This window comes from Heptranchias perlo, chromosome 18, assembly GCF_035084215.1.
Source record: "Heptranchias perlo isolate sHepPer1 chromosome 18, sHepPer1.hap1, whole genome shotgun sequence".
NCBI classification, from domain to species: Eukaryota; Metazoa; Chordata; class Chondrichthyes; order Hexanchiformes; family Hexanchidae; genus Heptranchias; species Heptranchias perlo.
This window is the reverse complement of record NC_090342.1, coordinates 43,948,669-43,976,167: the sequence shown is the minus strand read 5'-3', so window position 1 is coordinate 43,976,167 and position 27,499 is coordinate 43,948,669. Positions and strand designations below refer to the sequence as shown.

The 27,499-nt window shown below is 44.3% G+C and overlaps 1 protein-coding gene across 1 annotated transcript in view; it reads right to left on the bottom strand.

Annotated features, from left to right (window-relative positions):
• Positions 1–1,764: 1,764 nt before the first annotated feature.
• The window catches only part of LOC137334821 (ADP-ribosylation factor-like protein 8B-A), a 123,108-nt gene continuing 97,373 nt past the window's right edge, over positions 1,765–27,499 (bottom strand). The window contains exon 7 of the mRNA XM_067999824.1: positions 1,765–2,246. Coding sequence (XP_067855925.1) covers positions 2,227–2,246 — 20 coding nt within the window. The 3' untranslated portion in view covers positions 1,765–2,226. The remainder of the gene's footprint in view (positions 2,247–27,499) is intronic.

Here is a 27,499-nt window from a genome sequence, read left to right as displayed (position 1 = left end):
AAACAGGTTAATGCCCACTTCCCAGGCAGCAGTTATATTGAGACAACCTTTTGCACCCAGGCCATTTGAAGAAGAAGGAAGACAGCAAGATGGCTCTTAAGATACCAACGCTACCCCTCATCCATCCTGGTTCATGACATCATTGACATAGCCACAAACAACAGCACAATGGAGATACAACAAGCTCCATGAAGCCACCAAGATCATTGTCAAACACAGTAGAGGCATCATCTTGATGCGTCTGATACCTGAACAGATCCGAGGCGGGGGTTGGGGGGGTGGTGAGGGGGTCTTACAAAAGCCTCATCGGAATCTCCCCAATTACCGTAATTTATTGCATGCTGTACAACTTCATCATCCAGAGAAGCCTAACAGAGCAGGTAAAGGAGGAGAAAGCCCATTCATAGACAAGGAGCTGACAATAAGCCAGAGGATATCCTTGCTGAAAAACCTTAGTTTGAAAAGCACATATAGTGACACCAAACAGCCAATTTTATGAATGTGCACTCCTGGTGTGGAACCTCACCTGGGAGTTCATGGGTGCATTCCCCATGATTTACTAACCATGGATGGAAAATCTTGAAGAGCACACCTGCAATTTCCTGTTAGGCACTCCCGGAGGATGAGACTCAATGGTGGTAGCACCTGTTCATATAATCAGGCTTCAAGTGTCCAGCTTGTGTGCCAGTGAGTAAAAAATGCTTCATTCAGCTGCATTATGTTGTAAACTTGCTTTGTAAGCTCACCGTGCAAGGAAACTCTTTGTGGCATGTGTATTTTGCCCATCTACTTGGTCTAGACTGGCTAGCTTTACCTTGACAGACTGCTAGGCTACTAAACATTACCCTCATCTGCTTCCTTGCCCTTTGGGTGTTGGACACTGCGTTGTCTCTTTGAGCTTTTTCCTCCATTGCTCCCATGGTGGAGATCCAGACTGGGCTGCCCTCCTTTCCCAGATTACCTGTGGAAGGGAAGTTTCTGGCAATGTTCTCCGAACATCTCGGTCAGAGTTCTTTCTGGCCAACGGATCACTCACTGATCAACAACAAATACACAACCCCTTTAAGATCTGGAATGATACACAGTCCTGGTCCTCTCTGGCAGCAGGCCTAATCCAGGTTAAGAGCTCTCTACGAGTACATAATCAGGCTGACCTTAGGAAGTAGTTCAAGGTCAGCTGTATGCAATTTTGGCAAGTATAAAATTCGCTGTGCATTAGTCCCAGCACTTCAGTGCAAGGACCAGAAAATATACCTTTATTTTCCTCTGTATAAAGTTTAAAAAAACATTCTATTAATAAACTGAATATTACAAACCAATGACAATTTAGTAAAGGAATTTTTATTTACACATGGTGGAATATATACTCCATTAACTCACTAGAAAGAGAAAAACACAGTTCTAAAAGTATTAAACAGCAGTTCCCATCATTTTTTCTTGTGCATGTAAACCACTATATGAACTTATAGAGCAAAATCACCTGGATTAAGATGCATGAAGAAGAACCAATACCATTTGAGCTGAAATCCATGGATGAATTAAGTTGAGAGCCACTGGATTAACATCCCTCCATTGCAAAGCCGGCAACCCCCTCTCCATTGGGCAATAAGGGATTGTTTGACGCAGCATGTAGGGAATTTAGGGTCCTTCCCAGTGATTCATGGATCTGGACGATAGTTCAGATAAAGAAAGCCACCTGACACGGTAGTTTTGTGAATAAAAGTAATTCTTTATTTAGTAATTTAAAAAGAATACATAGCAAGCATGAAGGAACTCAATTAATACAAGGATTACTCTACCTGATAATACAAGTGGGGGTTCGCAACGTTCATTATTTAATGATTTAAAAGAGCACATAAGCAGGCATGAAGCAAAGTGAGCAAGTAGCATATGAAACCTTATGCATCAAGCAGTGGTCTAGGTCTAGAAGTAGGGTGTTAATTGCTGCATAACAGATGCAACTCGTTAGGAGATGTGTAAAGTGATGTGTCGAGGTTCCTTTCATCAAGGTTTGTCTTTTCTTCAAAGTTTAGACAAAAGTGCTTTGGTCAAAGCTCAGAATCAAAGTCTTTTTGTCAAAGTTCAGAAACAAAGTCTCGTTGGAGGAGCTCATGCTGCAGTCGTTAACTCTTGAAGCTTCTTCCAGTTTCTCCGATGTTGTCCCTCATCCCTGGAACCATTCTAGTAAATTTCTTCTGCATCCTCTCTAAGGCCTTCACATCTTTCCTAAATTGCGATGCCTGGAACTGGACACAATACTCCAGTTGTGGCCGAACTAATGTTTTATAAAGGATCATCATGACTTCCTTACTTACATAAGAACATAAGAAATAGGAGCAGGAGTAGGCCTGCTCTGCCATTCAACAAGATCATGGCTGATCTTCCACCTCAACATCATTTTCCTGCACCATCTCCATATCCCTTGATGCCTTTAATATCTAGAAATCTATCGATCTCTGTTTTGAATGTACTCAATGACTGAGCCTCCACGGCCCTCTGGGGTAGAGAATTCCAAAGATTCACCACCCTCTGAGTGAAGAAATTTCTCCTCATCTCAGTCCTAAATGGCCTAAATTCTGAGACTGTGACCCCTGGTTCTAGACTCCTCAGCCAGGGGAAACATCCTCCTTGCATCTACCCTGTCGAGCCCTGTAAGAATTTTGTATGTTTCAATGAGATAACTTTTGTACTCTATGCCTCTATTTACAAAGCCCAGGATCCCATGTGCTTTTTTAACCGCTTTCTCAACCTGCCCTGCCACCCTCAACGATTTGTGTACATGTACCCCCAGATTTCTCTGTTCCTGTACCCCTTTTAGAATTGTGCCCTCTAGTTTATATTGCCTCTCCTTGTTCTTCCTACCGAAATGTATCACTTCACATTTTTCTGTATTAAATTTCATCTGCCACGTGTCCATCCATGCCACCAGCCTGTCTATATCCTCTTGAAGTCTATCACTGTTCACTACACTTCCAAGTTTTGTGTCATCTGCAAATCTTGAAATTGTGCCCTGTACACCCAAGTACAAGTCATTAATATATATCAAGAAAAGCAGTGGCCCCAGCATCGACCCCTGGGGAACACCACTGTACACCTCCCTCCAGTCCGAAAAACAACCGTTCATCACTACTCTCTGTTTCCTGTCACTTAGCCAATTCTGTATCCATGTTGCTACTGCCCCCTTTATTCCATGGGCCGCAATCTTAATAGCAAGCCTACCATGCGGCACTTTATCAAACGCCTTTTGAAAGTCCATAAACACCACATCAACTGCATTGCCCTCATCTACCCTCTCTGTTACCTCATTAAAAAACTCTATCAGGTTAGTTAAACATGATTTGCTTTTAACAAATCTGTGCTGGCTTTCCCTAATCAATCCACACTCATCCAAGTGACTGTTAATTCTGTCCCGGATTATCATTTCTAAAAGTTACCCCACCACCGAGGTTAAACTGACTGGCCTATAGTTGCTGGGTTTATCCTTACATCCTTCTTTGAACAAGAGTGTAACATTTGCAATTCTCCAGTCCTCTGGCACCATCCCTATATCTAAGGATGTTTGGAAGATTATGGCCAGTACCTCTGCAATTTCCACCATATATCACTGTTCTTTAAAAAGACAGGGTCACCCATAACATAAAATTATTTGAATTGGACAAAAATTCAATTGCACATAAAGAAATGCAAAAATTGCAAAATTGGAACCACTTTGAGGTTCAGTATGATTCAAAGGATTGTGTCACTAACTGTTACTTTTTACTAAATCTCAAGGCTGACACTTAAGTCACTGGGTCAAAATCCTGGAACTCCCTACCACTCAACACTGTGGGACCACCTTCACCACACCGACTGTAACGGTTCAAGTAGAAGGCCCACCAACACCACGTTCTCAAGGGCGACTAGGGAGGAGTAATAAATGCCGACCTTGCCAGTGGCGCTCATATCCCAAGAATGAATAATAAAAAAGCGCAATGCTGAAGGAGAGCTGCCTTCTTAGAGTTGCTATCTTTCAGATGAGATGTCAAACCGTGGCACTATTCCGAGAAGAACAGGGAGTACTCTTGACCTCCTGAGCAACATTCATGTCTCAAGCAACACTACCACTAACAGAATAGCTGATAATTACAAATTTCGAGTCTACGTTAGATATTGTCTCAGGTTCAGTGTCGCCAGCCACTCACATAAGTGGACCTTGGGTCCCTATGAACTGGAGATCACCTTTACGATCCAATATCTAGTGAAATGATAGCATGATACAGGGATTATAAAATTGGACCCCTCATTGTTTGTACTATATGCTATAACCTCTCTCACATGCACCTCTACAGGCATTCTCCTATCTTTTAAGAAAGTGAGAGATAACTTACATTTATATCATAGAATCATATAATGATACAGCACAGAAGGAAGCCATTTGGCCCATCGTGCCTGTGACGGCTCTTTGAAAGAGCTATCCAATTAGTCCTTCTCCCCTGCTCTTTCCTCATATCCCTGCAAATCTTTCCACTTCAAGTATTTATCCAATTCCCTTTTGAAAGTTATTATTGAAACTGCTTCCACTATCAGTTCAGGCAGTGCATTCCAGATCATAACAACTTGCTGCGTAAAAGAAGTTTTCCTCTTGTCACCTCTGGTTCATTTGCCAATGACCTTAAATCTGTGTCCTCTGGTTACCGGCCCTTCTGCCACTAGAAACAGTTTCTCCTTATTTACTCAATCAAAACCCTTCATGATTTTGAAAACCTCTATCAAATCTCTCCTTACCTCCTCTGCTCTAAGGAGAACAACCCCAGATCCTCTAGTCTCTCCACGTAACTGAAGTCCCACATTCCTGGTACCATTCTAGTAAATCTTCTCTACACTCTCTCTAAGGCCTTGACATCCTTCCTAAAGTGTGGTGCCCAGAATTGAACACAATACTCCATTTGGGGCTTAACCAGTGTTTTATAAATGTTTAGCATAACTTCCTTGCTTTTGTACTCAATGTCTCTATTTATAAAGCCAAGGATTCTAAGAACATAAGAACATAAATGTAACACCCCAGGTCTCTCTGTTCCTGCAGCCCCTTTAAAAATTGTACCATTTAGTTTATATTGCCTCTCCTCATTCTTCCTACCAAAATGAATCACTACATACATCTCTGCATTAAATTTCATTTGTCATGTGTCTGCGCATTTCACCAGTCTGACTATGTCCTCCTGAAGCCTGTTACTATCCTCCTCACCATTTACTACATTTCCGAGTTTTGAGTCATATTCAAACTTTGAAATGATACTTTGTACACCCAAATCTATGTCATTAATATATATCAAAAAGAGCAGTGGTCCCAACACTGTATACTTCTCTCCAGTCTGAAAAACAACCGTTCACTACTACTCCCTGCTTTCTGTCCCTTAGCCAATTTCGCATCCATGCAGTCACTGCCCCTTTAATCCCATGGGCTTCAATTTTGCTAACAAGTCTATTATGTGGTACTTTATCAAATGCCTTTTGCAAGTCCATATACACATCAACCGCATTGCCCTCATCAACCCTCTCTATTACTTCATCAAATAACTCAATCAAGTTAATCAAACACGATTTGCCTTTAACAAATCTGTGCTGGCTTTCATTTATTAACTCATTTTTTTCCAAGTACCAATTAATTTTGTCCCTGATTAACATCCCCACTACCAACATTAAGTTGGTTGGCCTGTAATTGCCGGGTTTATCCCTCTCCCCTTTTTTGAACGGGGGTATAACATTTGCAATCCTCCAGTACCTCGCCCATATCTAAGGATGATTGGAAGATTGTGGCCAGAGCCTTCACAATTTCCACCTTTACTTCCCTCAGTAACCTAGGATGCATCCCATCTGGACCTGGTAACTTTTCTACTTTGAGTACTGCCAATCTTTTAAGTACCTCCTCTTTATCCTATTTAGCACCTTTTACGACCTCAGGATGTTCTAAAGCATTTTACAGCCAATAAAGTACTTTTGAAGTGTAGTCACAGTGGTAATGTAGGAAACATAGCAGCCAATTTGCACACAGCAAGGTCCCACAAACAGCAATGAGTTTTAGCGACGCTGGTTTAGGGATAAATATTGGCCAAGATACTGGGGAGAGCTCCCCTGCTTTTCTTCGTATAGTGTCCTGGGATGTTTTCCATCACCCATGAGGGCAAACAGTACCTCAGTTTAACGTCTCATCCGAAAGATGGCACCTCTGACAGTGCAGCACTCCCTCAGTACTGCACTGAAGTGTCAGCCTAGACTTTGTGCTCAAGTCTCTTGAACCCACAACCTTCTGACTCAGATGCGAGAGTCCTACCCACTGAGCTAAGGCTGACATAGAGGATGGACTGAAAAGCATTGTAGTGAGACAAAGCCAATTGTAAACCAGCAAACTGGTTTATTTTTACATGTGCATGAACAGAAGGCAGTCTTTCACTAAGATACATCTCTTTCCTATCGCTCCACGTACCATCAAAATAATAGAAATAAGCAACTTTGCCCTTTGTTGTGGGTTAAAGTCACTTTACAAGTCAGCAGCCTCTGGGGAGGTCCCACAAACAGCAATGGGGAGGTGGAGGCTGCATACATTTTTTTCTACTACCTTTCAGCTCCTATGATACAAACAAACAGTTTTCACATCTGACAGGTGCAAGAGCTTCAGATTCAAAGATAAAACCAATGCCTATTTTAATACTAATGAGCGAGTAGGTTTATGACTAAACGATTGTGGGTAAGTGAATGGTTCAAGTCCTGCATGGGTGGTAAGAGAGGCAGCCTTGATTTGCTAGGTGGAATAACTGAATGGTGTGAGAGACTGATGTGCTGAGTGTAACCGAATGGAAAGCTTACATTTCGTGAAATGTTGTCCGACATTATCATTTTTCTTTAATTACATAGAATTACATAGAATTTACAGCACAGAAACAGGCCATTCAGCTGAACTGGTCAATGCCAGCTTTTATGCTCCACACGAGCCTCCTCCCACCCCTCTTCATCTAACCTTACCAGCATACACTATTCCTTTCTCCCTCATGTGTTTATCTAGCTTCCCCTGAAATGCATTTATGCTGTTCCCCTCAACTACTCCTCGTGGTAGCGAGTTCTACCTTCGAACCACTAACTAATCTTTTACTTCATTTAATCACTGTGCAAGTGCAGAGTTCACACAGCATGCAGCTCTGAGCCTGGCGAAATCCCTTTTATTTCATGTGAATTAAAATTTTAAGACTAACATGCTTCTGCAGCCCACACCAGGCTGCATACTCTGGAACACTGTTTAAATATTCATGTTCAAAATCTACAGCAGTCAGAGGGCAGAATTTAAATTTAAATATTTCTATCCAACAATGAACCCATTGAACTGGGCACTAGTGCAGCACAGGGAGGCCAGCATTACACCTCTTTTTTAGCTCACTTTACTCAGCGATGAATTGCTGAGTATCAAACTGTTATCCATACTTCTCTGTTCTGGCCTTGTTTTATCTTGTAGTGGCTGTCACAGCTTCCTGGAAATCAGAATGAGATGAGGCTACACCATGCTGTTCTTTCTGGCACCACACTGTAGTACTCACAAACAAGTAAGTCACTCAAATACATAAACTAGCAGCTCAACATTTTTATTCTATGTCATTTTTTAGGGAAACCATTAAACTTCGGCAAAATATTACTCTATAACCACCAACATTGAGAAGCTAAATCCAAACTCCGTGACGAAGAAAGCAGCACAGTTATGTTGGCCGGCAACAATTATTTATAAAGAATCAATCATCTCTTTCTGCCCTGTGAATTTGTGTTTAAGATAGAACATAACCATGCATGAAATGAAGAAAGGCCATTCAGCTCCTCAAGCTCATTCTTTCCACAGACTGTGTACAATGGATTCTGCTCCACTTAATCTTCTGAGAACAACTTCTGAATAAAAACCTCGCTAACTCCCAAAAGCAATTAAACATACCGTCCAGAATATGCCGCGATTATCAGCCTTGACGTTATTTTCCCCAGATGATATTCACATGGCCCCAGCTGATCAGAAACTACGTAGCGCTTTGCCATGTCTCTCTATATTTATCCAAATAATCTTCAGCCCTACTCCTAAGCAGATATATCCGGTTCTTGTTGAGGGAGTTAACATATGATTAACTGCTTTTGCTGATGTGACTTGTTACACGTGCTCTGAATTCTATCAATTCCCACCGCCTAAGGGGGTAGATTTTACAAATTTTCACTTTCCAGGCACAGCTTCGAGCACTGGAAGCACATAGCGGGAAGGAACTCGCTAAGGTTTCTTCGACAGCACCTCCCAACCCATGACTTCTACCACCTAGAAGGACAAGGGCAGCAGGCACATGGGAACAACACCACCTCCAAGTCACACACCATCCCGACTTGGACATATATTACCGTTCCTTCATCGTCGTTGGGTCAAAATCCTGGAACTCCCTACCTAACGACACTGTGGGAGAACCTTCACCACACGGACTCCTGCGGTTCAAGTAGGCAACTCGCCACCACCTTCTCAAGGGATGGGAAATAAATGCCGGCCTTGCTAACGACGCCCATACCCCAACAATCATTTTTTTAAAAATTCTGATGCAGAGGTCAGGATTTTCTGTACATTAAAATTAATGGATGGAAAATCCTGCAGGCCCGTTGACCTCAGTGTTGCAGTTTCAACATCCATATATCAGGTAGGAGTTGGATTTACTTATGCATATCTATTATCCTGCTGTGACTTGCACACCGCTTTTTATGGTACTTCTAGATGTTTTTGGCCCTGATCTGGGACCTTTATTTGCTGTGACAGTATTCAGTATGTCAGTCGCAGTGACGGGCATTTAATGATGCTTGCTGCAGAACTGTTTCTGAGAGCTGGGGTTGAAACCCTACAGAGTCATAGCCGGGCTGCATTTTTTGTCACGGAGTTTGGATTCAGCTTCTCAATGTTGGTGGTTATCTAAAGTCTAGAGCTTCAGAAGATGAGCCAACATGCTGAAGAAATGAAATCCTCATCATTCCTGTCCACCAAATCGTATTCAAGCAGAAAATGATAGAGTGAACAGAGCAAAATCTTGGCTTGAGACAACTGAAGGTTGACCCCGAGATAGATGTAGATTTACATAATAGACAAACTTTTGGACCTCTGTCCACTTTCACAAGAGCTTCTACTCAACATATAGAAAAACAATCTGAATTTTAAATTTAATGCTTTTAACTTGGTCCTTGGCTACTTTCTTGGAATTAACTAGGGAATTAGGTATATACTTTTTTTTTGTTTTTTTGGCCTGGCACTTATCTGGCGCGGATGTTACTTGCCACTTATGAGCCCAAGCCTGGATGTTGTCCAGGTCTTGCTGCATGCAGGCTCGGACTGCTTCATTATCTGAGGGGTTGCGAATGGAACTGAACACTGTGCAATCATCAGCGAACATCCCCATTTCTGACCTTATGATGGAGGGAAGGTCATTGATGAAGCAGCTGACGATGGTTGGGCCGAGGACACTGCCCTGAGGAACTCCTGCAGCAATGCCCTGGGGCTGAGATGATTGGCCTCCAACAACCACTACCATCTTCCTTTGTGCTGGGTATGACTCCAGCCACTGGAGAGTTTTCCCCCTGATTCCCATTGACTTCAATTTTACTAGGGCTCCTTGGTGCCACACTCGGTCAAATGCTGCCTTGATGTCAAGGGCAGTCACTCTCACCTCACCTCTGGAATTCAGCTCTTTTGTCCATGTTTGGACCAAGGCTGTAATGAGGTCTGGAGCCGAGTGGTCCTGGCGGAACCCAAACTGAGCATCGGTAGCAGGTTATTGGTGAGTAAGTGCCGCTTGATAGCACTGTCGACGACACCTTCCATCACTTTGCTGATGATTGAGAGTAGACTGATGGGGCGGTAATTGGCCGGATTGGATTTGTCCTGCTTTTTGTGGACAGGACATACCTGGGCAATTTTCCACATTGTCGGGTGGATGCCAGTGTTGTAGCTGTACTGGTACAGCTTGGCTAGAGGCGCAGCTAGTTCTGGAGCACAAGTCTTCAGCACTACAGCTGGGATGTTGTCGGGGCCCATAGCCTTTGCTGTATCCAGTGCACTCAGCCGTTTCTTGATATCACGTGGAGTGAATCGAATTGGCCGAAGACTGGCTTCCGTGATGGTGGGGATATCGGGAGGAGGCTGAGATGGATTATCCACTCGGCACTTCTGGCTGAAGATGGTTGCAAACGCTTCAGCCTTGTCTTTTGCACTCACGTGCTGGACTCCGCCATCATTGAGAATGGGGATGTTTGCAGAGCCTCCTCCTCCCGTTAGTTGTTTAATTGTCCACCACCATTCACGACTGGATGTGGCAGGACTGCAGAGCTTTGATCTGATCCGTTGGTTGTGGAATCGCTTAGCTCTGTCTATAGCATGTTGCTTCCGCTGTTTAGCATGCATGTAGTCCTGATTTGTAGCTTCACCAGGTTGGCACCTCATTTTTAGGTACGCCTGGTGCTGCTCCTGGCTTGCTCTTCTACACTCCTCATTGAACCAGGGTTGATCCCCTGGCTTGTTGGTAATGGTAGAGTGAGGAATATGCCGGGCCATGAGGTTACAGATTGTGCTGGAATACAATTCTGCTGCTGCTGATGGCCCACAGCGCCTCATGGATGCCCAGTTTTGAGCTGCTAGATCTGTTCTGAATCTATCCCATTTAGCACGGTGGTAGTGCCACACAACACGTTGGATGGTGTCCTCAGTGCGAAGACGGGATTTCATCTCCACGAGGACTGTGCGGTGGTCACTCCTACCAATACTGTCATGGACAGATGCATTTGCGACAGGTAGATTGGTGAGGACGAGGTCAAGTAAGTTTTTCCCTCGTGTTGGTTCGCTCACCACCTGCCGCAGGCCCAGTCTAGCAGCTATGTCCTTCAGGACTCGGCCAGCTCGGTCAGTAGTGGTGCTACCGAGCCATTCTTGGTGATGGACATTGAAGTCCCCCACCCAGAGTACATTTTGTGCCCTTGCTACCCTCAGTGCTTCCTCCATACTTGAAAAGGAAAAATTTTTCAGGAATATGGGGAAAGAGCGGGGGAGTGGGACTAATGGGACAGCACTTTCAAAGAACTGGCACAGGCATGATGGGCCGAATGGCCTCCTTCTGTGCTGTAAGATTCGATGATTCTATGATACATATGAATGCCGAAAGGAAAGATTTTAAACTGAGGATCATAAGGGAAACAAAAGGTTTCACCCTGTCTATCAACTCAATGCCACTACTTATGAGGTCAGGACCATCTCAGTTCCACTGGTGCAATTATTTCCAGTACAATAATGAAGAATGGCTTGTGTAGACGAGGTCATCAGGAGGTCAGTCATCAATCACAATAGCCATCCCTTACTGTAATGTGAATTACAGTCAATAGGTGACAAAACAGATATAATCTAATCAGGGAATATACAAACACAGGCAAGAACCTGTTCTGTGGATCAAATAGTTAATCTAATGCAATTAGTAAAGCATAGAAGGAAAACAATTAATTTAATTAAGGCTGCAAATAAGGCTAAAGCACACAACAAACAAATCGTGCTATAAAATCAGCACCTGTACTTATTGAGAATTATACCACATTGTTCATCGTACATATGCTCCCTGATATTTTATTCTAATGCATGGAGAGAAGTGATGTGGTATATGATTTAAACTAGGAGGTGTCCAAACTGTGTTCTGTGTGCAACACGCAGCTCCTGAGACGTGGCAATTTGGCACCAGAAGTCCAGCTCACTTAATCCCATTTGTGCTTCTGATTCTTACTCTATTGTTTGTCCTGTTTGAACTTTGTGGGCCTGGAGGTTTGAAGAGGGCTATTTTTAGTACTGTTAATTCAATGGTGAATAAATCCTAACTCAGAAAAAAAAGGTCTTTTGGTATCAGCAACTTGAGATATATGCAAATTAAAGGGGATGTGGATTTAAACTTTATACATCACCCTGAGGCTCCATAAAGACAACAAGATTGGACTTCCTTGATTTAAACTAACAAAAGTAATCAACCTCCCGACACATCTGTTACCAGCAAGTACTTTGCCCCGAGAATTCTAGCTTAATAAGGGTGGATCGAAATTCAAACCGTGAATCGTTCCCACATAAAATACGACGGTCCTCCAAACAGGCTCAAGTCTGAAGCTAGAACTCAGAGAACAGATTATATTTCACAAGCATTTCCGATAAAGGTGACTTGGTTTTCAACCCTTGCATTTTTAATAAAGGCCATGTGCATGTGCAAGAGTGACTGTGTTGTGTTTGCGCATGTCGACTAAACCTGGCTCACATTCATGTATGCCTGTGCAACCATTTGCACCTCCACCCAAACTTCAGTATGTCCTTCCCCTGTCCAGTTTTATATTTGTAAAAGATGGCAGCGCCTGGTTATAATGTGCTATAATGTCGGAGTAATAGCTGAAATAGTTTGAAAAAGCCTGGATTTGGAAAAAGCAACTATATCCAATGTTAAAGAAAAAACTTGCATTTCTTTGGTGCCTTTCATGACCTCAGGATGTCTCAAAGTGCTTTACAGCCAATGAACTACTTTAGAAGTGTAGTCACTGTTGTTATGTAGGGAACCGCAGCAGCCAAATTGCACACAGCAAGGTGGTAATGACGTGATAACCTGTTTAAGTGATGTTGGCTGCGGGATAGATATCAACCAGGACACCGCGGAGAACTCCACTGCTCTTCTTCGAAATAGTGCCCTGGGATCTTTTACTTACGCCTTAGAGGTCAGACAGGGCCTTGGTTTAAGGTCTCATCCAAAAGACGGCACCTCCGACAGTGCAACACACCCTTAGTGCCGCTCTGAGAGTGTTGGCCTAGATTTTGTGCTCGAGTCTCTGAAGTGGGACTTGAAATCACAATCTTCTGACTCAGAGGTGAGAGTGCTACCACTGAGCCAATGATGTTGGCCACATCATAAGTTCACTATTGCCCACACATGGAAGGCACTGATGATGCTGATCCTTAACAATGACATCACATTGGATCATTTTACTAACGTTAATTTTCTGACTTTTAACCAAGATGATGGTAGGGGAATACCTCCCTCTTGATAGTTTTTTGGTTAAGTGCACACAATGTGGTGTGGGTTTGAGCCATACAGACAAGGAAGGCGAGTGAATAATATTCCCAGGATAGGTCGGAAGAATCAGCCAGAGTCCCACTTCTGATCATTATCCAAGGACCCCTGTTGGAAGTGTGTGTCTATGGATGGTGAGTGAGGACAGGATGTGATGAACTCCATAACTAAATAACCCACTGACACACGGGTATGATACTGAAGGGCTGATGGTGCCCATTTGCCCACATGCCAGCATGAATCATTGGTTTGAGGGGAAAAAAGAGAGAGGGAGAGATAGAGAACATCCAGGTAGTAAAAGAACATAGCAATATCAATTCAATCTCCTCCTATAATTTATTACCATTCATTGCTAAATCAGCTCAAGTTTGATTTAGCTATAATATTTGTGTTAATATAAAAGATTTGTTTATGAAGCAATATTTCAATTTTAATTATTTTGTAGGTATACTTAAAAACCCACTGAATAGAGCTAAAGAGCCCTCTTAACGCATTCAACACCCTTCAAAAATCTGGCAGGCTTTTTCACAACGCATTTAATTTGCTCTGTGAAGCAAACCCAAATCTGTTTTTAATTTTGTTTTTGAACTCAGATGAGCATTCTGCTACCCTCGCCAAATGGTGATGGTTTTTACAAGTCAACTCTGTGAGGGTTTTCTGACAAAATATAATCTGTTCTCGTTCTCAGGTGGGAAGCTCATCTGACTGCAGATACAGCAAGGGGAGCAGATGCACAAAGCAGAAGATTAGTTCCATCGTGTCAACAACTGAGCATCAGATGAATTGTTTTCTGCTTTACTTCATGTGCATGTGTGTGTGTGTATGTGTGTGGGGGGGGGAGGGGGTATGTGGGGGGGTGGGGGGAGGAGTAGGGAATGGTATATCAGTAGCCAGCTGAGTATTTATAATGATGTTTAATTTTATCAAATCACAGTATTGAAATCAATCAATCAGAAATTCTAAAGATGAAATACTCTGATGTACAACAATAACTTGCATTTATATAGCGCCTTTAACGTAGTAAAATGTCCCAAGGCACTTCACGGGAGTGCTATCAAACAAAATTTGACACAAGCCACTTAAGGAGATATTAGGACAGGTGGCCAAAAACTTGTTCAAAAAGGTAGATTTTATGGAGCATCTTAGAGAAAGACAGAGAGGTTTAGGGAGGGAATTCCAGAGCTTAGGGCCTAGTTAGCTGAAGAAATGGCAGCCATTGGTGGAGCGATGAAAATCGGGGATGCACAAGAGGCTGGAATTGGTGGAGTGCAGAGATCTCGGCGGGTTGTAGGGCTGGAGGTGGTTACAGAGATGGGGAGGGGCGAGGCCGTGGAAGCATTTGAAAACAAGGATGAAAGTTTTAAAATCTACTTCATTTGCCTAGTTATCTATTTTGGATATATCTTTTTCCATAAAACTAAGTATTAAAATAAATCCCACACCAATCCAGGGAAACTTCATGTATGGAAAATGCTGTGCTGAGTTTATAGAGCAGGGCATTGCTGAGTTCTCAAACTTGCGATTTTCTGCTCACCCATTTCCCATGATGGGGCTCCTAGGAAAAAAGAAATAGGAGCAGGACTAGGCCATATGGACCCTCGAGCCTGCTCTGCCATTCAATATGGCCTGATCTTCGACCTCAACTCCACTTTCCCGCCCGATCCCCATTCCCCTTGCTTCCCTTAGAGACCAAAACTCTATCGATCTCAGTCTTGAATGTACTCAAGATTCACAACCCTTTGAGTGAAGAAATTCCTCCTTATCTCAGTCCTAAATGTCCGACCCCTTATCTTGAGACTATGTCCACTAGTTCTAGACTCTCCAGCCAGGGGAAACATCCTCTCAGCATCTACCCTGTCAAGCCCTCTTAGAATCTTATATGTTTCAATGAGATCACCTCTCATTCTTCTAAACTCCAGAGTATAGGCCCATCCTACTCAGTCTTTCCTCATAGGACAACCCTCTCATCCCAGGAATCAATCTAGTGAACTTTTGTTGCACTGCCTCTAAGGCAAATATATCCCTCCTTATGTAAGGAGACCAAAACTGCACACAGTACACCAGGTGTGGTCTCACCAAAGCCCTGTACAACTGCATCAAGACTTCCTTACTCTTGTACTCTACCCCCCTTGCAATAAAGGCCAACATACCATTTGCCTTCCTAATTGCTTGTTATACCTGCATGTTAACTTAATGTATTTCGTGTACAAGGACACCCAAATCTCTCTGAACACCAACATTTAAAAGTTTCTCACCAATTAAAAAATATTCCATTCTTCTATTTTTCCTACTAAAGTGAATAACCTCGCATTTCCCCACATTATATTCCATCTGTCACCTTCTTGCCCACTCACTTAACCTGTCTATATCTTCCTGCAGACTCTTTGTGTCCTCCTCACAGATTACTTTCCCACCTAGCTTTGTATCGTCAGCAAACTTGGATACATTACACTCGGTCCCATCATCAAAATCACTAATATAGATTGTAAATAGCTGAGGCCCAAGCACCGATCCCTGTAGTACCCCACTAGTTACAGCCTGCCAACCCGAAAATGCTGCACATCGGAGAACAGATCTCGTATTCTCAAAGCATCGGTTTGAGCACGTTGAAGAAATTTGAAATTCAAATTCATCTGTGAACTTTCACGTTGTACCGCTTGATATCTGAACTTTGAAGTAATCTGCAGACTTTTATGTTCTGCATCTCTGAACTCAAATTTAGAATTTTATTCTTGAATTTTTAGATCTGATCCAATCCACTCCACTCCCTAATGTTCTCCTAAGAGAAGACTAATAAATATTTTATGATTAAAATAGTTTCAGTAGATAGATGAAACAAACTGTTAGAAAGCATTCTATTGTTTGGTGTTGTACAATTAGCCATCAGTAATGACATGAAGACTCATTATACACAGAATATTCTGTCCACTATACAAATCAAAGCAACATGAAACATTAAAGCAAGTATCTTCTAAAATGTAGGTAACACAAAGGCAATAATATTGTTGGTTTTATTTTGCCCCACAATAGTTGACTCAATTATTATTAAATAGGGTAGATCAAGAGAAACTATTTGCTCTGGAGGGGGGTCCAGAACAAGGGGACATCTTCTGAAAATTAGAGCCAGGCTATTTAAGAGTGAAATCAGGGAGCACTTAATCATACAAAGGGTAGCGGAAATCTGGAACTCTCTCCCCCAAAAAGCTGTGGATGCTGGGTCAACTGGAGCTTTCAAGACTGAGATCGATAGATTTTTGTTAGGTAAGAGTATCGAGGGATATGATTCAAAGGTGGATAAATGGGGTTGAGGTACAGATCAGCCATGATCTAACTGAATGGCAGAAAAGGCTCGAGGGGCTGAATGGCCTACTTCTGTTCCTATTTTCCTGCCTGAAGTTCACGATCTCGCATGTCTGTGCGCTGCTGTGGTTAAAGCTCTTGGCAGAGCTCCATAAATTTCAGCTCATCCAAAACTCTGCTGCCTGTATCCCAACTTGTACCAAGTCCCATTCACCCATCACCCCTGTGCTTGCTGAAAATTGGCTGCTGGTCCCTAAACACCTCAATTTTAAAATTCTCATCCTTGTGTTCAAATTCCTCCATGGCCTTGCTCCTATCCCTGTAACTTCCTCCAACCCTACAACCCTTGTGAACTTTGCATTCCTCCAATTCTAGCCTCTTGTGCATCTCTGATTTCCTTCGCCCCACCACTGGTGGTCGTGCCTTCAGCAGTCTAAGCCCTAAGCTCTGGAATTCCCTCCCCAAAACTTCACTGCCTCTCCACCTCTCTCTCCTCTTTTAAGATGCTCCTTAAAACCTACCTCTTTGACCAAGCTTTTGCTCATCTGTCCTAATGTCTCCTATTTTGGCTCTGTGTCAATTTTTGTCTGATTACGCTCCTGTGAATCGCCTTGGGACATTTCACTATGTTAAAGGCACTATATAAATGAAAATTGTTGCTGTTGTTATAAGTGTTTCTATCTGTGGCAGGTGTATAAAAACCCCTTCGTTTGTGTTGGTGAGTGCTGCCAGGCATATGCAGCATAGCCACAGAGTCTATAGTGAGCTATTAAGGCTGAGGTAAAGCACTGGAGTCCATGTGTGCGCCACACGTGGCCAAGTTGTGGGGAGCAAGCCATACAGCAGTGTGACTGTGGAGGGTCAGTGAGTCTGCGATTACTTCCAGCGAGATTTGAATTGCTCTGCGTACAGAGATATGGGAAAGACGGGTGGAGCGTCACTGTGTGGGGTCTGCTCAGTGCCTCTTCTCACCTTTTATGTTTAAGGGATGGTCACTTTACCTCAGGCTGCCACCGAGGGAATCAACTGGCTGTGAATGTCGATAAAAATAGCAGGGTGGTGAGGAAAGACAATAGTAAAAAGGGAGCACAACATAAAACTGCAAGGTGAGTTGTGATGTTATATGGAATAGAGGACTGCTTAACCTGGCACAGAAGATGAAAGGAAGAGACAGGAAAACACATAATAAAGGTAGAGAATTCTAAGAACAAGGAACGAGGAAAGGGAACTGATGAAAACGAGAGCAAAATATAAAATAATTACACAGAAGTATAGAGATGTTTTTGGTGTAAGTCAACACTTCAAGTATTCAGGCTTTCAACGGAAAGTCTCACACCTAGAATTTGTCCGATGATGACTATCTTGTTGAATCCATATTAGTAACTGTGATCAGCATTAACATTGCTTAAATGAACATTAGCGCCAAATCTGCCATTTTCCAAATAGCATTCGGCCAGTGTAATGAATTGACCAAGTACATACAGCAAGCAGCCTGTGGAGATGGGAGTTGGATCTTTTCGGGCTCCTCTTTTCAGGAGGTTGACGACTTCAAGTATTTGCAGAGCCAATGCTGATTCTGGAGTCCAGCCATCTGGTGTGTGAATTTCCATCAATTTCCAGGAAGCACAGATGCTCTCTCCTTTCTCCCATCTGACACATGTATTGTTAGAGGAAACAAATACAAACTTGTCTGTAAAATCAAAACAGAAAATGCTGGAAACGCACAGCAGGCCAGTCAGCATCTTAAAAACAGGCTGATGGGCTAACCGTCCTGATGAAGGATTCCATCCAAAGCACTAAGCTATCTTTCAGTTTCAGATCCTGACTGACTTGCTTGCTCAAAACCCACCTCTATGACCAAGCTTTTAGTCACCTCATTTAATTTCCTTTGGCTTGGTGCCTGTTTTCTTTAAGTGCCTCGAAATGTTTTTTACTACGTTAAAGGTGCTATATAAATGCAAGTTGGTGTTGTCATTTTTGTTGTGTTTCCAGTATTTTCTGTTTTAATTTCTAGCCTCTATGAATGGGAATGATAGTGCAGTAGTTACAGTACTGGAACCCAACCTGGCACATTGTGAAGCTGAATTCAGTAAATCTGGTAATTAGTGAGTTAGCACCAGATAAAATGACCATGAAAGCTGTCATATTGTTACTAAAAAAACTAGTTCACTAATGTCCATCAGGAAAGGGAACCTGCCACTCCTACCCAGTCTGGATTACGTGTGATGCCATTCCCACACAATCTGGTTGATTCTTACTGCCCTCTGATGTGGCCTAGCGAGCCACGTAGTTTAACAATCACTAATTTTAAGAAGGCAGCCCATCGCCACCTTTCTCAGGGCACCTAGAGCTGGGCAATAAATGTGGCCTTGCCAGCGTCAGCCACAACCTGAGAACAATTTTTTTTTTAAATTCTCATTGTTTTCTTTTTATCATTTCTCTGCTGGGGACAAAGCGATGACATTGCTCCAGATCAATAATTCAACCAACACCAGCAGATGATACATTTATAATTCTTCACTAGATCACAAGGGATCAGAGCCCCCACCAGACAGGACCAGCAGTAACATACATAAATCCATGCTTGAAGCCAGTCGTGAGTCAGGCAAGTAAGCAACATTGGCAGCTGACTTTGTTATTGTAGTTTCACCAATATACAGCAGGCAGTTGACCATTGAGAAGAGAGAAAGCCAATAGTTCTCCCTCCCCCTCTCCCTTCCCTTCCGTTCCTGAAGGCATCGATTCCTTGCTGGAATACAGCACCACAGGCTGTACCTCACCCAAGTGACCATCCTTCATGTGTGAGCCTAGACAGCGAGTATGGGCAGACTATTCGGTTGTGAGGAGCATCACAGCCAACCTGAGCCTGTCTTCACTGATACCCCTCACGTGACCAGGTGTGAGAATCTTTCCCAATTTTCCTCTCCATATTACAGGGGTGCTTGGAGGGCAGTTGTACTGCTTCTAATGCCACTCCAACTGATCTCAGCTAACTCAGCACTGGCCAAGAATCGATGCTAGGACTGCACTGCTCCGTACAGCTCAGCTGCTCATTGCCTTAACCAGCTGAGCCTTATGGGGAACTTCACAATAATTTTCTAACCTGCACATGTGCAAACCAACAGTTTTAAAGTTTAGAAAGGGAATACAGAATGTAGAGTGTAGAACTGAGAATGTAGAATGGATTGACTGCTGGGCAGGATCTGTCTGAGCTGGTGTAACAATATTATCCCTGACCACAGGAAGGTTTATCAGACCAGATAATCTTCCTTACAGTCTGTTAAATAACATTATAAACACTGCTCTACCCAACAGTATCAAAACTTTCACTCAAAACAGTAGCAGGGCCCAGTGCTTGCATAAAATTTGTGTCAGTGTTTCTCTAACGTGTGAATGCCAGACTGAGCTAATTAATCCTTTGCAGTCACATTTAAAGGACACATTCAGAATGCACTGACTTTATCTGCTCTGTTATTTGTCGCTTGATGTTAAGAACGCATTTTGAGACTAAGTAAAAGGAATTTTTTCCACTTTAATTAAAATTTTACGCAATTACAGCATTCTGCAGAAACGAGGCTCACAAAAACTATTTCCTATGCCAGTGACTCTCAACCTGTAGCCCTTTCAAGTACCTTGCTGCAGGCAGACTCATAGCTGGAATTTGGAAATGACCAAAGTCAGGAGTGTGATGGAATACTCTCCACTTGCCTGGATGAGTGCAGCTCCAACAACACTCAAGAAGCTCGACACCATCCAGGACAAAGCAGCCCACTTGATTGGCACCCCATCCACCACCCTAAACATTCACTCCCTTCACCACCGGCACACTGTGGTGTCAGTGTGTACCAGCCACAGGATGCACTGCAGCAACTCGCCAAGGCTTCTTCGACAGCACCTCCCAAACCCGCGACCTCTACCACCTAGAAGGACAAGGGCAGCAGGCACATGGGAACAACACCACCTGCATATTCCCCTCCAAGTCACACACCATCCCGACTTGGAAATATATCACTGTTCCTTCATCGTTGCTGGGTCAAAATCCTGGAACTCCCTACCCAACAGTACTGTGGGAGAACCTTCACCACATGGGCTGCAGCGGTTCAAGAAGATGGCTCACCACCACCTTCTCAAGGGCAATTAGAGATGGGCAATAAATACGGGCCTTGCCAGCGACGCCCACATCCCATGAACGAATATAAAAAAAAACAGTGCAGGCATCCAAAGTGGTGTGAAAATGGAGAAAGGTGAAAAATTAATTTTAAAAGTCTAATACACTGATATCTGCAGTAAGCCTAAAATCAGTATCACCTTCACATCCCTAGAATCTGCAAAATTTAAAATAGATATGAACGAAGCTTATCTTTAATCCCCAGCCATACTGATCGCAAAATAGAAGTCGACTAATATTTTCGATATTAACTTTTTTTTTCACTTGCTTACTCCTCCTCATTTAAACAATCTACTGCTCCCTGCTATAAATAGTTTGATTTTATTGATGTTGACACCAGTGATTGAGATCAAAACATGACCTCTCACTTTGACACTTCTCAATGACAGCTCAAGACTGGGACAGGGGCTTCAAGAGATAAAATGCTCTTCATCTTGTTTTTGTGGAGATGGGAGAGGTAAGTAAAGTGATTGCAAGACTATTTTGGTACTCCAGTCACAGTTGAGACACTCCAGGCGCAGCACCACAAAATGAGGAAAGCCATTCAGCTCTTCATAGATCATCAACCACCCCCCCCCTACAAGGAATCTACAGCTCTCCCATCACAGCATCAAACAGTCGTTGGCTTAGTGTAAAGTTTTCCGCTCCCACTGCACTTATGTTTAAAGTAAAGCATAATCGGAGGAAACAGCATGCAACAGTTGTTGGATGTATGAGGGAGAGCAACTCACTGCATATGAGGAAGCGCACAGTTCCAGTTTTCGAAAAGAAGAATCCAGAAAGCATTGGGACCATGGAGACGGGAGGGATAAGCAGATATATTGGTATTCATATTAATCATATCTCCTATAATTTGCATGATATTTTGCTGCAATACGCAAGCACATCATAATGCATGAAATGAAATGTCATTCCAAGAGAGTGCGGTTTTATCATATTTATACTTATTATGCCCAGAAATATATTTATGATTCATTTTTATTTTCAAGGGGAAAGGAGTATGGTCAAAAACATTTTGAATTTTGATTGAATATTTCCATGTAATTCCGACTGCTGTTGTTAGTTAATTAAAGGAATCTTACAACACCAGGTTATAGTCCAACAATTTTATTTTAAAATCACAAGCTTTCGGAGATTATCTCCTTCGTCAGGTGAGTAGTGAATGAGAGGTTCTCAAATCGCATATCTTATATTAGGCTGGGACACCATCACACCAATCAAAGGTGTCGTTGGTGTTCAGACAGGTGAGCCACGGAAAACAGTAGGTCCCAGTATGCTGAATACACAATGTGTTAAATTACACAGACAGAGAGAAAGAGACCCGAAAGGCAGAGAGAGAGAGAATTTCCAGTTGTATTAAAAACAGATAACTTTTTTTTCCTTGCTGGTGGGGTTACGTGTAGCGTGACATGAACCCAAGATCCCGGTAGAGGCCGTCCTCATGGGTGCGGAACTTGGCTATCAATTTCTGCTCGACGATTTTGCGTTGTCGTGTGTCTCGAAGGCCGCCTTGGAGAACGCTTACCCAAAGATCGGTGGCTGAATGTCCTTGACTGCTAAAGTGTTCCCCGACTGGGAAGGAACCCACCTGTCTGGTGATTGTTGCGCGGTGTCCGTTCATCCATTGTCGCAGTGTCTGCATGGTCTCGCCAATGTACCATGCTCTGGGGCATCCTTTCCTGCAACGTATGAGGTAGACAACGTTGGCCGAGTCACAGGAGTATGAACCATGTGCCTGGTGGGTGGTGCCCTCTCGTGTGATGGTGGTATCTGTGTTGATGATCTGGCATGTCTTGCAGAGGTTGCCGTGGCAGGGTTGTGTGGTGTCGTGGACGCTGTTCTCCTGAAAGCTGGGTAATTTGCTGCAAACGATGGTCTGTTTGAGGTTGGGTGGCTGTTTGAAGGCGAGTAGTGGAGGTGTGGGGATGGCCTTAGCGAGGTGTTCGTCGTCATCGATGACATGTTGAAGGCTGCGGAGAACATGGTGTAGTTTCTCCGCTCCGGGGAAGTACTGGACGACGACGGGTACTCTGTTGGTTGCGTCCCGTGTTTGTCTTCTGAGGAGGTCTATGCGATTCTTCGCTGTGGCCCATCGGAACTGTCGATCGACAAGTCGAGCGTCATATCCCGTTCTTACGAGGGCGTCTTTCAGCGTCTGTAGGTGTCCATCACGTTCCTCCTCATCTGAGCAGATCCTGTGTATTCGTAGGGCCTGTCCATAGGGGATGGCCTCTTTGGCGTGGTTAGGGTGGAAGCTGGAAAAGTGGAGCATCGTGAGGTTGTCCGTGGGCTTGCGGTAGAGTGAGGTGCTGAGGTGCCCGTCTTTGATGGAGATTTGTGTGTCCAAGAAAGAAACCGATTCTGAGGAGTAGTCCATGGTGAGTTTGATGGTGGGATGGAACTTGTAGATGTTATCGTGTAGTCTCTTCAGTGATTCTTCGCCGTGGGTCCATAGGAAGAAAATGTCGTCGATGTATCTGGTGTATAGCGTTGGTTGGAGGTCCTGTGCAGTGAAGAAGTCGTGCTCGAACTTGTGCATGAAACTGTTGGCGTATTGGGGTGCGAATTTGGTCCCCATGGCTGTTCCGTGTGTTTGGTTAAAGAACTGGTTATCGAAGGTGAAGACATTGTGATCCAGGATGAAGCGGATAAGTTGTAGGATGGCGTCTGGAGATTGGCTGTTATTGGTGTTGAGTACTGAGGCTGTTGCAGCGATGCCGTCATCGTGGGGGATACTGGTATAGAGTGCCAAGTTCCGCACCCATGAGGATGGCCTCAACCGGGATCTTGGGTTCATGTCACGCTACACGTAACCCCACCAGCAAGGAAAAAAAAGTTATCTGTTTTTAATACAACTGGAAATTCTCTGGCTCTCTCTCTCTGCCTTTCGGGTCTCTTTCTCTCTGTCTGTATAATTTGACACGTTGTGTATTCAGCATACTGGGACCGACTGTTTTCCGTGGCTAACCAGTCTGAACACCAACGACACCTTTGATTGGTGTGATGGTGTCCCAGCCTAATATAAGATATGCGATTTGAGAACCTCTCATTCACCACTCACCTGACGAAGGAGATAATCTCCGAAAGCTAGTGATTTTAAAATAACATTTTTTTTTTATTCGTTCACGGGATGTGGGCGTCGCTGGCGAAGCCAGCATTTATTGCCCATCCCTTATTGCCCTCGAGAAGGTGGTGGTGAGCCGCCTTCTTGAACCGCTGCAGTCCGTGTGGTGACGGTTCTCCCACAGTGCTGTTAGGAAGGGAGTTCCAGGATTTTGACCCAGCGACAATGAAGGAACGGCGATATATTTCCAAGTCGGGATGGTGTGTGACTTGGAGGGGAACGTGCAGGTGGTGTTGTTCCCATGTGCCTGCTGCTCTTGTCCTTCTAGATGGTAGAGGTCGCGGGTTTGGGAGATGCTGTCGAAGAAGCCTTGGCGAGTTGCTGCAGTGCATCCTGTGGATGGTACACACTGCAGCCACTCTGCGCCGGTGGTGAAGGGAGTGAATGTTTAGGGTGGTGGATGGGGTGCCAATCAAGCAGGCTGCTTTATCTTGGATGGTGTCGAGCTTCTTGAGTGTTGTTGGAGCTGCACTCATCCAAGCAAGTGGAGAGTATTCCATCACACTCCTGACTTGTGCCTTGTAGATGGTGGAAAGGCTTTGGGGAGTCAGGAGGTGAGTCACTTGCCGCAGAATACCCAGCCTCTGACCTGCTCTTGTAGCCACAGTATTTATATGGCTGGTCCAGTTAAGTTTCTGGTCAATGGTGATCCCCAGGATGTTGATGGTGGGGGATTCGGTGATGGTAATGCCGTTGAATGTCAAGGGGAGGTGGTTCGACTCTCTCTTGTTGGAGATGGTCATTGCCTGGCACTTATCTGGCGCGAATGTTACTTGCCACTTATGAGCCCAAGCCTGGATGTTGTCCAGGTCTTGCTGCATGCGGGCTCGGACTGCTTCATTATTTGAGGGGTTGCGAATGGAACTGAACACTGTGCAGTCATCAGCGAACATCCCCATTTCTGACCTTATGATGGAGGAAAGGTCATTGATGAAGCAGCTGAAGATGGTTGGGCCTAGGACACTGCCCTGAGGAACTCCTGCAGCAATGTCCTGGGGCTGAGATGATTGGCCTCCAACAACCACTACCATCTTCCTTTGTGCTAGGTATGACTCCAGCCACTGGAGAGTTTTCCCCCTGATTCCCATTGACTTCAATTTTACTAGGGCTCCTTGGTGCCACACTCGGTCAAATGCTGCCTTGATGTCAAGGGCAGTCACTCTCACCTCACCTCTGGAATTCAGCTCTTTTGCCCACGTTTGGACCAAGGCTGTAATGAGGTCTGGAGCCGAGTGGTCCTGGCGGAACCCAAACTGAGCATCGGTGAGCAGGTTATTGGTGAGTAAGTGCCGCTTGATAGCACTGTCGACGATACCTTCCATCACTTTGCTGATGATTGAGAGTAGACTGATGGGGCGGTAATTGGCCGGATTGGATTTGTCCTGCTTTTTGTGGACAGGACATACCTGGGCAATTTTCCACATTGTCGGGTAGATGCCAGTGTTGGAGCTGTACTGGAACAGCTTGGCTAGAGGCGCAGCTAGTTCTGGAGCACAAGTCTTCAGCACTACAGCTGGGATGTTGTCGGGGCCCATAGCCTTTGCTGTATCCAGTGCACTCAGCCGTTTCTTGATATCACGTGGAGTGAATCGAATTGGCCGAAGACTGGCTTCCATGATGGTGGGGATATCGGGAGGAGGCCGAGATGGATCATCCACTCGGCACTTCTGGCTGAAGATGGTTGCAAACACTTCAGCCTTGTCTTTTGCACTCATGTGCTGGACTCTGCCGTCATTGAGGATGGGGATGTTTGCAGAGCCTCCTCCTCCCGTTAGTTGTTTAATTGTCCACCACCATTCACGACTGGATGTGGCAGGACTGCAGAGCTTTGATCTGATCCGTTGGTTGTGGAATCGCTTAGCTCTGTCTATAGCATGTTGCTTCCGCTGTTTAGCATGCATGTAGTCCTGAGTTGTAGCTTCACCAGGTTGGCACCTCATTTTTAGGTACGCCTGGTGCTGCTCCTGGCATGCTCTTCTACACACCTCATTGAACCAGGGTTGATCCCCTGGCTTGTTTGTAATGGTAGAGTGAGGAATATGCTGGGCCATGAGGTTACAGATTGTGCTGGAATACAATTCTGCTGCTGCTGCTGATGGCCCACAGAGCCTCATGGATGCCCAGTTTTGAGCTGCTAGATCTGTTCTGAATCTATCCCATTTAGCACGGTGGTCGTGCCACACAACACGTTGGATGTTGTCCTCAGTGCGAAGACAGGACTTCATCTCCACGAGGACTGTGCGGTGGTCACTCCTACCAATACTGTCATGGACAGATGCATTTGCAACAGGTAGATTGATGAGGACGAGGTCAAGTAGGTTTTTCCCTCGTGTTGGTTCGCTCACCACCTGCCGCAGGCCCAGTCTGGCAGCTATGTCCTTCAGGACTCGGCCAGCTCGGTCAGTAGTGCTGCTACCGAGCCACTCTTGGTGATGGACATTGAAGTCCCCCACCCAGAGTACATTTTGTGCCCTTGCTACCCTCAGTGCTTCCTCCAAGTGGTGCTCAACATGGAGGAGGACTGATTCATCAGCTGAGGGAGGACGGTAGGTGGTAATCAGCAGGAGGTTTCCTTGCCCATGTTTGACCTGATGCCATGAGATTTCATGGGGTCCAGAGTCAATGTTGAGGACTCCCAGGGCCACTCCCTCCTGACTGTATATCACTGTACCGCCACCTCTGGTGGGTCTGTCCTGCCGGTGGGACAGGACATATCCAGGGATAGTGATGGAAGAGTCTGGGATGTTGGCTGAAAGGTATGATTCTGTGAGTATGGCTATGTCAGGCTGTTGCTTGACTAGTCTGTGGGACAGCTCTCCAAATTTTGGCACAAGTCCCCAGATGTTAGTAAGGAGGACCTTGCAGGGTCGACTGGGCTTGGTTTGCCTTTGTCGTGTCCGGTGCCTAGTGGTCCGATGCCGGGTGGTCCGTCCGGTTTTATTCTTATTATGACTTTTCGTAGCGAGATTTTACAACTGAGTGGCTTGCTAGGCCATTTCAGAGGGCAATTAAGAATCAACCACATTGCTGTGGGTCTGGAGTCATGTATCGGCCAGACCGGGTAAGGATGGCAGGTTTCCTTCCCTAAAGGGCATTAGTGAACCAGATGGGTTTTTACGACAATCCGGTAGTTTCATGGCCATCATTACTGATTGTTGGACTATAACCTGGTGTTGTAAGATTCCTTACATTTGTCCACCCCAGTCCATCACCGGCATCTCCACATCATGGTTAGTTAATTAAAAGCATGGATTTGTATCATATAAAGCCAAGAAATGTTAACTTAGAAATTACTGTTTGCAATATTAATCAACTGTAACATTTAGATTTTCACCTGCATTGCCTGAACTGGATTTTTCAACTTATAATATTTCTGTAGTGTTAAAATCAGCATTTTGTCTCAACAATAAACTAGCAAGTTGTATCCAGGCAGGTTACCATAATGATTTGGAATGTTAATTAGTAAACAAAGGGGAGGTTGTCATATACATTTCAAGCATTTCACACCATTGTGATGAAATGTTTCCTTTGGGACACATTCTTGTCCAGGTGTAGCTTCATTCCATTCACGTGGCAGGGGATTTACCCAAGGTAGACATTTGGGAGCCTCATGCTCCCATGTCAAAGTGGAGGCATTTCAATCATGATGGCAACCTTCATTAATGCCTCTGGGTCTCCAAACTGATTGAATATTCCCTGACCCCACACAGCCTCTCAGACAGTCTCCCACTGCTGCTCTGTAATTGCATGTTTGCACATACCTGGCAAAGAGAAGGGGGGGGGGGGATGCAAAAGGGCTCC